Consider the following 12,736-nt stretch of genomic DNA (forward strand, 5'->3'; position numbering starts at 1 on the left):
TACATAACTCACCGTTTATAAAACTAAGGCCTTTTATTATCTCTTCTTCGACCTTTTCTTTTTCTTCCTAGTGTATGTTTTAATTAGTTTCATAAACCTAAAAGAAAGGTTAATTACAGGGAAAAGAGAAATACCAACGTTGTCCTTATGATAGATACTGATCAAACCAGACCGTTCCAAGTTGGTCACTGAAATATGTCGTTGGACCTAGCTAAATATGTTACATACATGTCACGTTTAGGAGACAAAAACGTCGTGATGATTGGCATGTGATTACTGATTAGATCCCCATTTCGCTTATGTGATGCTCCACTTTTGCTCAAACAGCTATTCCAAGCCACTTGGGGCTGGTCAAGTTGTTGTGCTGACGCGAGTAAGGGCATTTAAGTATTATAAAAAAATTGTCATTGACACAAATTATATAATAACACAATATCTATCACTAAAAATTACTTTTACTCACATAATAAATATAATATATATTGGTATATTATTAAAAAATATAAATATAAACTGTAATATCATACAAAATATATTATTTAATTTAATTCAAAATTAATATTAAAATTATGTATAATTATATCTCAAATATATATATATATATATATATATATTAACTATGACATTTTTTATATATGCCAATATGTAACATTTATTTAATAATTTGCATAACCTGCCCCTAATAAGTGAGTTATTTTATGTGCACTGTGCATGGTGGCTTTGATGTGAAGTAAGGTGTGCTATAATTGCTGGCTATGGGGTACATAGTAGGAGTCCCTAGCTAGTATGAGGATGTTTTGTTGATCTGGTGGTCTAAAAACATTGCACGTCCTCTTTTGGGGATACTGTGGTCTTCGATTTTATTTTATATTGTATGTCTGAAACTTTTGTTGATGTTAATGATGGGCCACGATAAAGCAGCAAATATGACATAAGCAAATAAATACATTATTGGAGAATACGTGGTATGAGGTATCAATGATTTGAGGAAAAAAGGACAAGGAAAATCTGGTGAATATATAACAACTATGTATTGTTTTCAAATTGGAATACAAATATGATATTTGTTTATTAAGCTCGCGCATCAAGTGAGTTAAAATCTAAATTTATGATTGAAAAGGAAAGAGAAATATATGTTCTGCATTCAGTGGTTCATTTCGTCACATATATATTTTGTAGTTAAATTAATCATATATTTCATTAATTCAAGGAAAATGTTAAACAGCACCAAACTATTTATAGTTGCATGCGTGTCATCCTTCGGAAATATTTGTTTCTTTTCTGTCATATGTTTTGATTTCACTTTGTTTTGTCAAAATAACTAATTGTTTCGAAACCTTTCACAATTGAATTTATCTCGTACTGTCATAAGCAGTGCTTTTAGTTGAATTATTAAGATAAATTTCAACTTACAGAAAATTGCATGTGGCTATGAATTGTGCTTATTTACTTAAAGAATACACGCATACACACACACACAACAAAGCTCATCATCACCCAAGTCTACTAGTAACTAACGATTTTACTCGATGCAACTTAACTATAAAAAATGCTTTTCCCTGTGCTGAGCTAGATCTATATAATGAACTGTATAATCGGTTCACTTTTCTATTCCAATTTATTTTTTCTTTCATTTTGTTTTAATTTTAAATTTAGCTAGGCATCACGCACTCAAGTTTACTATAGTACAAAGATATGTAATGAAAGGCATAGATTAACCATATATATAGATTTTACTGTATGTAGTACAGCCATTTGGAAAATATGAAATGTACTACGTGAGCCGATATATTTGTTGGCACGAAGTTTGCGTGTGTCCAATAGCCACACTTGAATCCGCAAATAAAGTATAAAGTAATAATATATACATATAGTGTGTTTGATGATGATAATGCTAACTTTTATGATATATATTAGGCTTTTGGCGTTATTAATTTAAAGAAAACAAAAAAAAATTGGATATTTGATGAATAAGGCTATATATCCTAAGAGGCCATAAAATTGGTGCACTTTCCAGCAAAGAGACGACACCCCATGGCTGGCCAGTCCTATCGAGACCCTACTTTTGAATGCGTATCAGTTAGGAAATGCGTGCTGTGTTTTTCTTTGTTTGAGATATATACTGCACTCTGCTCAGACAAATAGTAGTGACCACTCAAATCAGTGCACTTTCAAACCATAGTGTGGAAATTCTGCTCAAAATGGACTAATACATGTCTTCTCTGCAGTGGACTGTGATCCTCCTCATAACATTAATTCATTGTTTTAAATATTTAAGCATAAATTTAATTTTGTAGCTATTAATTACTCCTTCTGTAGCGTTTATTTCATGACCCATTTACACCTTTATGAACTTTTCATGATTTTTATTTAATTAACACGATTGCACTAGGTTACAAACTGATCTCATATTTTTCCCTTGCCCCCTTTAGTTTAATATACATAAATTTAACTGATACGGAAATTTTGAGACGTAGTCTAAAATGCTTTAATAATGTCAAGCTACATGGAAACCTCCTATAGCGAAATAATGAGAAAGATAATAATAACCTATTGCAAGAGTAGTTAGATTTTTTAAGTGCAGTGCGTACGAGCTTGTGGAGGAGGACACAGTGCAAGTTATAAATTTTGCTGCAGTTGAGTTGTATGAATATTTAAGGAATCAAGCGTATAACATGTGCTTTATTATTATTATTTGAAAAACTACTGAGAGTACGTATAATAGGCTTTTCTTTATTAACTAATAGCTAGTTTATGCTATTGGGTGACAATTAATTAATATATATTAGCATGCCAATCATATTAGCTAGTCTTTAAGTACTTGCAGAGGAATTATGATTAAAAGCTAAGACTTCCTTTACAATAATAAAGAAAGGGGAAAAAAAAAGTAGATCGAGAAAATAATATTCTTTCCCCTCTTCTTTTATTGGTGTAAAAAGGAACAAGATTCCCTTGGAAGCACTATGGATCATGACTTATTATGGGATTTTTTTCAATATTATTTCTTTATTTCAATCTTACAAAATTTAAGTGTACCGAAACCATTGTGATATTGTAACTTGCAAGTTAAGCTTATTTTTACTTAAAGGTGTTTTTTCTTGGATTTGATCTAGGTCAAACTTGATTATGAATTTGAACCATCACTAATTAAGATACGTTTGTTTGTAATAAATTTTATTAGTAATCAACACTAGTGTTTTAATTTAATTTACCTTTTTGGTTTCAAAATTTATGCATAAAAAGGATATCTCTTTCAAATATAAATAAAATAATATTTTATAATTATTAATGTAAATCAAAACAGAAAAAAAAAATCCACGAAAAAATACAGCATAGTAATTCTTTGCACGATTGATCATCTATAGTATCAACCGCGCGCATCAATGGCTAGCTCATCTATCTTTTAATAAAAAGAAAAAAGGAAAAAGAAATTCAAAGGGGTAAATAAGTGAAAGAAAAGGTGGTCAACAGAGACACACCATATTGAAGTTTCTGAATTATGAGATTCACAGAGCAATAATATGTTATCAAAAACGCATTTCATATCAGAAATTAACCGAATATTCTATGAATTATAATAGGTGAAATTCCTTCTGATCAGTGTTGCTCAAGTTGCTTTCTTTAACCCATGCATAACCAAAATGGCTGATTTGTATATGCATATCTGTTGTCTTGTCAAGAACCAATGCAGCATATCAAGTAAGGGATTCAAAATCTTTAACAAGATCATGTGTAAGGTCCTAGCTATCTTTTACAACATGCTAAGTTTGGTGTACTTGATGTCATCAGAAAATAACAAAAGAGTGAAAGGCAATAGATTACATCGGAGATATAGTATTCACGCCGAACACAACTTGGCCATGCTAAAAATGCAAGGAACACCGAAATCTTCAAGTATAACCAGATTATAATGAAGCACTCCATTCTCCTCCAAGTTGTCCATTGTCTTTTTAACTCTCTTTACCTTATAAAAAAACCAACAAAAATATAAACATTTTCCACACTCCCTTCTCCCTTTATTTGGTTTCATCCATATATATTCCATTTCCTTTGATAATTTATGATATTTAACTATTCTTAAATGAGGGTATACCTAATTAGACAAAAAAGTATAGTTATAAATAATTGTAATAACTTGAGATATACCTTTATTTTATTTAAAGTAGTACTAGTGAATTAAAATTAAACATGTTTTGAAACACACTTTATCAAAATCAAATTTAGAAACTAATTATTTAATGCAATTCCTCACGGTTGCCATCGATTGATATTGAAACCTAAATTAGAAATTTAATCAAACATATTGTTAAACACTAAAGAATAAAGGAGAGTTAAACCCAAAATACTAGTTCACTAAATGAGAAAGTATTGGTATAAAATGTGTTTAAAGACAAACGTACTTTATTGTAGTAGTAATGATATGGGCAAAGTCTAGATATCGTACCTAAAGGTCTAAGTTTATATACTTGCCAATTTAATTATGATTTTTAATAGTTTAAGGGAATATATTTTGATTTGTGAAATGTGACAAAAAAAAATAGCAATTTAAAAATTAAAGCAAAAAATAGAGTGATTGAGATTCAAGACTAAAAACTCTAAAATTGCATGTGGTTTCATGGACTCCGATTACCCTTAATGTAAATTGAATGATATCTAATATTTGCTGCCAAATTTTTTTTCATCATTAAAATGGTAAAAAGGGTATGACACTCCATGACTACTAATTAGGGAGCCAATGTGATATGTTGGGGATTCCCAGACTAAGTATTATTATCCACTTTTTGTAGGTAGTTGAGCTACAATAAGTGTTTAGTTTGACCTAAGATCTTACTTGTCAAACTGAGGGTCAACAGAAGCTCTAAAGGACTTAGTTTTTGCCTTTTCTACCAAAGGATCTCATTGAGAAGGTATTCCCACCAAGTAAGATTTTTGTAGGGGGTGTCAAACCCACATCATAGGAAGCGCAAGCTCGAACTGGATCCCTTACTACTAATTTTACATCTCAAGTTGTTAGTCAATTACTTTTGTTCATCAAAATTAATAGTATTTCCCTTGTAAAACCCTAAATTGATCATATATATCAAAGAGGCATGGTAGTAGGAAAAGATTGATGACTCCTCGATATGTTTCAGTGATTAATAAAATCTAAATGATTACGAAAGATGTAATAATCATTAATGGGTCTACCCTATGGGCCTATATCGTAGAGGCATGACAGAAGGAAAAAGTTGAGGACACATGGTATGTTTTGGTGATTAATAAAATATAAAAGATTATTAAAGATGTTATAATCATTAATGAATCTATCCTATGAGCCTAGACTTAGTAAAGTTAGTATAAATAATGATGTTTAGAGAGAGAAAAAGGTACTTTTTGCATTATTACAAGATTAATTATCATTGGTTTGTTTGGACTCAAATGCTAACTTGAGCGTTAAAGTGTCTTTTGTAAGTATTCTCATTTTCTCTTCCTTGAACAAGTATATTTGAAGGTTACCAAGCGTATTACAAAGGGAATGGTAAGGATCATTAGGACGAGGACTTAGAAAAAAGAGGACAAAAGTGATGAAATTACAGATGTGCCCTCATGTAGGTATAGATCTTACAGAATTTCTACAAGAAAAAGCATTCACATAGAAAAATTGAATAAACATTAATCTAATTAAAAGAAAAGTAGTTTGGTCAAATGGGTGTGTTTTCAAGTGAAATACGGTTATGCATCTCAACAAATGGGTGTGTTTTCAAGTGAAATACGGTTATGCATCTCAACAAACACAATCATGCATCTCAACAGGGGCATGCATCTTCAAGATTGGGGCATTCTTCAACTTAATACAGTCACGCTTTAGGCAAACACGATCATGCATGACTTTTCAACTCATTTTTTTTTCATCTTTTGGCCTTGAATTGCACTAATTCCCTCTTTTACATCTTTTTACTTGTTTGTTGTACACTTAACTAAAAAAAGTGAAGTTTGTCAAAGAATGTGATTATAAACTAAGCAATATTTCCACAATTTTATCCCTTGACTTTTAAAATTTTGCATAATATTTCCTCAATTCATTAACAATTGATTGTCTAATGCAGCAAATTGATCTTTAACATGACACATTATGTTACATCATCATCTGTATATCACATCTTCAATTTATGTTAATAATTAATATGACACCACTACTAAAAAAGTATCATTTTCTTGCAAATTTTCCTGCAAAAAAATATTCGCAGAAATTTTTTGCGAATTTTCCTGCAAAAAAATATTCGCAGAAATTTTTTGCGAATTTATTTGCGAAAAATAATTTACAGATATTTCTTACAAATTTTGCTACAATTTTAATAATCATAGAAATTTTTTTCCATGGTAAAAATTTGCAAAAAATATTGTTAGAATTTTATTTTGTTTCTTGCAGATTTTCTTACAAAAATAAATTCGCAAGTAATGTTTACTAAATGATAGAAAAAAATTGCAGGTAACTTTTCCTGCAAATTTTCCTGCAAATTTTAATCAGCAGGAAAAATAAAAAAAATATATATTTAAATTTATAAGTTTAATATTTTAAAAAAACTTCAAGTCCCACATCAATTGAAAATGAAGCAATTAAAGAGTATATAAGTTGGGGCAACACTTACCTTACAAGTTTATTTATATGGTTGAGTGTTACGCTTATAATCTACAATCTTAGAATTTAAAAGATTATGTATCACATGTTGGAGGCATGGAAACAAATGTTTCAGATGAATTCATTGTGAGCATTTGAAAGTTGAAAAGTTATTGACAGAATTTATAGTAATTTTTTTTAATTTTTTTCGTAAAAAATATTCCTACAAAATTTCTTGCGAAAAAATTCGCAAGAAACTTTCCTGCGAATTTTTTTTTGCAGGAAAGTTTCCTGCGAATTTTTTTCGCAAGAAAATTTCTTGCGAATTTTAAAACTCGCAAAAAAATATTATCCACGAAGGTATTACCTGCAAATAAAATTTCGCAGGAAAATTTGCAAGAACAACGTTTTCTGTGAATTTTTATGAAAAATTCGCAGAAAAAGTCATATGTAATAAGAGAAATTCTAATAGTGCACGTTAGCATGTATTTGTTAATGATCAACTAATAATATCAACAACAAAAAATCAAATGAAGAGGTGAGAAAATGTGTAAAATTTTACAAATAAATTGTCAAAATGTGTAATTTCAAAATTTGGGTGAAAAATCATTAAATTATAGAACATATATTGGTGAAAAAAATATGTAATTAAGCCTACTAAATATTATATGTATGAAGCGAATTATTGTTAAATGAGGTTGAAATTTTAGAGAGGGGGGAGTGGTGGGATTGAACCATACTGCATTTATAAACATTAATAGTAAGTTTTAAAATTTCTAAATTAAATTAAAAGAATATATGCAAATTGACATCATGTGTACTGCGTAATTGGTTATACGAAAGTCCTAATAAATTTATATAGCACTTATTCTGATATGCTCATATGCATAAAGGACTGACAGAAAGACCGAAAGGAGGAAGATTCTTGAATGCCTATAATCAATGGCAATCGCATAATCTATTTGTTAAGCTTTCTCAGTCTGAATGTGTGGTGTGGGCACGTATACAACCTTCACGTACGTTTTAACCAACAAAATACTCCACTTTTCTCACCCTTAAAATAAAGGCATATCGTGATTCATCAACAAACTTCAATTTTATTTTACTTATTTATTTTGGTTTTTAATGATTTCAAACATTTTGAGTGCGAAATTAATTCCTTAAGGAACAAAGCAGGTTCTTTCCAGAAAGTGAATATCTTCAAAACTCATCAAACCTTATGATACTTATTTTTTTTTTTAAAAAAAAAAAAATCCCTCCCATATACATAATGACGTGCATATTTATTTGTTAAATTACTTCCCCGAAAATATTTGCAAAAATGAGGAACCACATCAGTTCCTTTGAACCTTTAATGTTAGGATATATATATTTTTCACCAGCGAAGGAAGATACATTTCGTGTATATATAAGTATTTATAAAAGTACATATAAATTTTCAGATCAAAGTTTTTTACATTAATAAATTAAGAGATTTGAAATCATGTTCTTATAGAATATGAGCCTAATAATTCTTGCTCACGAACCTTTGTTAGCTAAATGAAAAGAATAATGATTGTATAATGTCACTACACAGCAGTAGACATACTTTTCCAATAATTGAGTTCTGCTTTAGAATTCCTGAATAATAATTTTAACCATGCATGACAAGTATGAAACATTAAAGATGAAACAAATTAGATAAAAGAGATTTCTATGTTTAGTTACTATCGTTCCGATGGATAAGGTGTGGCAGAAACTCGCCGCGTCGACAAACTCAGGCAGAAATGGTTTGAGAGCGACCTGAGCTCATTGGCCCCCTAATGGCCACTCCATGCTAAAAACAAGTGGAATCCACTATTATACTTATCTGATCCAACATCATTTTTATTATATACTTATTACATAGTTTTCATAAATAAAAGTGATTAAACATAATTTTTTTATATTAACAATCAATCACGTCTTTTAATAATATCATATTATTTATTTAATTAATTAAATAAAAATAAAATAAAATAAAATAATTTAAAAAATATGATTAGTTATACTAATAATGTATAAATGATTAACTCTTAAACATAACAATACATTCTAAATTTTCAATACTCCAAGTTATCTTTTTCTTAGAAAATACATAACAATGTTAAAAAATTATTTGGTGCATGAAACTTTACATTAAAATAATGATTGCCATTTACCTAAATTTCACCAATAAATAAAACAATAAAATTATTGCCACGTAGAGTCCATAATGTTTCTTGCACAAACACACATCAACAACAACAAATAAGAATATCCTGTGGCTTACGTATTAAACCTAGTGCAAAAAGTTGGTCACGTGTGAGCTTGAAGGTGAGATCCTTACACGCTTCCAATTAATTTTTGTTACACACTTACAACGGTAGTTAGTTCTGAGTACGGTTCTCCCACGAGGCTTATAAATACCATAGAGGGGTAACGTTTTTCACTTAGGAGACACAAACAACTTCAAGTGTTCTTCCTCTGTTACACACAACGCTGTTCCTAGTTCATAGTACCGTCCTTTACCTCGTACACATCAAAGAGAGAAAAATGGAAGGAGATGGTTATTGTGGGAGTTTTTTTCAGAGGTGCAAGCCTTACATAGCTATGATTTCTCTGCAATTCGGGTTCGCTGGTATGACTATAATCACTAAGGTTTCCCTCAACCGTGGGATGAGCCACTATGTGCTTGTGGTTTATAGACATGCTTTTGCTACTGCAGCTATTGCTCCCTTTGCTCTTGTTCTCGAGAGGTACCTGTCACTCATTCACATAAAAAAATAAAAAAATGGGAGAAGAAAAGTGAAAATCATTGGCTTCGTTGTTTTGAATCATTTTCTGATCAACCTTCTTTTTTTCTCTCTGTCATTGACAGGAAAGTGAGGCCCAAGATTACATTTCTTATGTTCATGCAAATATTCGTGTTGGGTCTCCTTGGGTTAGTATTTTTCTCTTTAGAAGTGTTCGTTATGATGGATGGATCCAAGAAACATGTTCTAAAAAAATTTTTATATACAGGCCTGTAATTGATCAGAACTTATACTATGCGGGATTGAAGTTCACTTCCCCTACATATTCATGTGCGATAAGCAACATGCTTCCTGCGATGACATTTGTGATGGCAGCTATTTTCAGGTATATTTAAGTACACAATTGGATAATTTAATTTTTTTCTTTCTTTCTTTCTATTGCTTTGGGATAACATGGTTTTGCTTTCTCTTTGGGATGGATTAGGATGGAGAAGATAGACATGAGAAAAGTAAGATGCCAAGCAAAGGTGATTGGAACTATAGTAACGGTTGTTGGGGCTATGTTGATGACACTGTACAAAGGACAAGTCATCAATTTCTTGGGATCCAAGTACATGCATCACCCCAGAAACTATGAACCTGAAAACACCTCTGACTCGGGTGAAAAGGATTGGGTTAAGGGTTCTATTCTGCTCATAATGGCTACCCTTTCATGGGCTTCTTTCTTCATCCTTCAGGCAAGTGATAGAAAGAATTCTTTAGCCACTTTAATTCATATTCATGATGCATTATTTGATTACTAACAAGTCTTTGTTATGATTAATGCAGGCTGTGACATTAAGGAAATACCCTGCTCAACTTTCCCTCACAGCACTTGTGTGTGCCTTAGGTACACTGCAATCAATTGCAGTTACCTTTGTCATGGAGCACAAACCATCTGTTTGGAACATTGGTTGGGACATGAACCTTCTTGCTGCAGCCTATGCTGTAAGTTTCTCGACTAATCTCAACTCTAAAAGCTAGTTCATAAAGTGAAAATTATGTGTCATACTTATTCATTATTTTTGTCATATCAGATTTTAATCAACTTTTCTATCTATTTATTTGTTAATTAAACATATGATTTGAGAGTCTAAATGGATGTAAATTTTTGTGAACAGGGAATAATATCATCAGGTATTACCTATTATGTTCAAGGGATTGTCATGCAGAAAAAAGGACCAGTTTTCGTCACTGCTTTCAGCCCTTTAATGATGATTATCGTGGCCATCATGGGTGCTTTCATCCTTGCAGAAAAAACATATCTAGGAGGGTAAGTACTTCCTATCACTATTCTCATTCCCAATGAACATTTCATGTTTTTAGCCAGAAAGAAACTTCGCTTTCATGCGGTTTCGTCTCACAGCTTATGAGTTTTAAAACGGAGTCACTCTCTTCTTTCTATCGTTTTCTTACCACAAACTAAAAGTTGTGTTTTACATGAAAGTTGAAACATCGCAATCATAAAAGGCACAAACTTTGAAACAGTGGTAAACAACTAGAGAAAGAAACTAAAGTTTTTCGGTGTTAATGCAATTACTGATGTTGATTTATCCAATTGTGATTACAGGGTCGTTGGAGCTATTCTCATAGTAATTGGACTTTACTCGGTTCTGTGGGGCAAACACAAGGAGAACAAAGAGATAGAAGCAGAGACAACCGTTGAGATAGTCAAGTGTTGTTCAGAAAATGGAAGGATGGAAACTGTGATGGAAGAAGCTGAAACAAACAACGACATTGAGATGCAAAAGGGTGAAGATTCCAATGAGTTAAGGGTAGCCATTAGTGTTCCAAAAGTTTGAAGTAGTGGAGATTAGACAAGGATGAATAATAATTGAGGCTGCAATGAAAAAGGGTAATTGAGAGCAGAGAAATTGCGAGGGGTTTTGTGTAACCAACCATCTTTCTTCGGAAAATTAACTACAACTTTTTTTTTTTGTGGTTTGATTAGGACTCCTGTGTGGACCTTACTGTCCATAATGTAACTTAAATTTTGCACACTTTGGTTAAAGGAAAATTGACTTTGCACAATTCTCTCTCTATCTCTTTCTATCTCTTCATGTCCGTGGAAGAATTACTGACATCTGATTGCAGGTATAAAGGGTCTAATCGTACATGAAAGTTTTCTATAATATCAGCATCTTTACCTTATTAATTATTAATTAATTGATTAATTGGAGCTTAAACTTATATAATCATATAACTATATAAGATACGAGTTTCCTGCTAGGCTGCTACTCGGTTGGCAGAAGCAGAATATTAGTAAAAGAATGACAAAGTAAAGTAAGCATATTTGGAACAAAGCAATCAATCCTCTTTAATAAAAATTTTCATAACTAACATGTAAGACCCTCTTTAATAAGATTTTAAACAAAAACACAAATTCTAAAGATATTTTGAGAATTAAACTATAATTAGTCTAAAAAAAATTAGAGCTCAATCCTCTCACTTTTATACAGTTTATGTAATAAAATTTGTAATTAAGACCAATTTGTTCACATATCATTACATTTAACGATTTAAATTTAAATTATACCAGCACCAAATTTAGCCAACTTTGTCAGACAAACCCTTATACTAACACCTAACGAATATCATTCAGCGAATTTGATATTTATGAATTATCAAGTTTCATTAAATGATGTGACGGTACATTAAATGTACAAGATTCTACTACACCAATCGTGCATAGGAATAAAGAATTTCTATTTCTTTTGCTTATTTTTTTACTCTATTCTCTTAAGTTCACACGATTTTCTAGATGAGATTTCACACTATAACGATTACTAGTCAACCATTTATTCTAAATAAATAATCAACTTAATTAGAAATAAGAAGAACTGGGACGGGAAATCGGGAATGTTCTAATTTCAGTGGATGATTTATTCTGGACTTAGTTAAGGTGGAATTTAGGTTCATGTGTGAACTAATGATCAATTAATCAGAGCCTAAAGCTTTTAGGTATGTAATAGTTTAGAGTAGTGAAAAGATTATCCCCTGAAATATGTCCAACCTTCTTTTCAAGGACAGATTCTCTTCTATCTGTAACGTGATACAACACATCCTTCATCACACTGAATATCTAGAGAGGAATAATCACGTCATGATTCCAAGTGATGCAACCATGAGATTAGAGAAGCAGATTTGCATTTCAGCAAAATGCTTGTATAAACATTCTGATTCTTAAAATTCTTTTACTATCACTGTCGTGTCAATTGTGTGGCCAACTTGGAGGATATGATGTATTTATTTTTGTTAGATACAATGCCACCAACCAATGTCACGTTTTGCTCTAACTTCGATTCACAAGAAAGATTAGCAGTATATTTCTTTTTCTATACTGTAG

At 31.1% G+C, this 12,736-nt stretch overlaps 1 protein-coding gene across 1 annotated transcript; it reads left to right on the plus strand.

Moving 5' to 3' along the window:
• The first annotated feature begins 9,028 nt into the window (after positions 1-9,028).
• On the plus strand, positions 9,029-11,421 carry LOC109802190 (WAT1-related protein At5g07050). The gene is made up of 7 exons (XM_020363431.3): positions 9,029-9,354; positions 9,477-9,539; positions 9,620-9,736; positions 9,836-10,088; positions 10,180-10,338; positions 10,512-10,663; positions 10,961-11,421. The coding sequence occupies exons 1-7, from the start codon at positions 9,152-9,154 to the stop codon at positions 11,190-11,192; spliced, it is 1,179 nt and encodes a 392-aa protein (XP_020219020.1). The 5' UTR covers positions 9,029-9,151; the 3' UTR covers positions 11,193-11,421.
• The last annotated feature ends 1,315 nt before the right edge of the window (positions 11,422-12,736 follow it).

The sequence above is a fragment of the Cajanus cajan genome, chromosome 4 (genome assembly GCF_000230855.2).
Source record: "Cajanus cajan strain Asha chromosome 4, NIPB_CcT2T_4, whole genome shotgun sequence".
Classification (NCBI taxonomy): Eukaryota; Viridiplantae; Streptophyta; class Magnoliopsida; order Fabales; family Fabaceae; genus Cajanus; species Cajanus cajan.

What these genes read in the sequence shown, in the direction of transcription:
- LOC109802190 (XM_020363431.3), top strand. Translation starts at nt 9,152, where the DNA reads ATGGAAGGAGATGGTTATTGTGGGAGTTTTTTTCAGAGGTGCAAGCCT. An exon ending in TTCGTGTTGGGTCTCCTTGG is followed by an intron (nt 9,540 to 9,619) that starts GTTAGTATTTTT and finishes TTTTATATACAG; the next exon opens with GCCTGTAATTGATCAGAACT. An exon ending in GAAAAAACATATCTAGGAGG is followed by an intron (nt 10,664 to 10,960) that starts GTAAGTACTTCC and finishes TTGTGATTACAG; the next exon opens with GGTCGTTGGAGCTATTCTCA.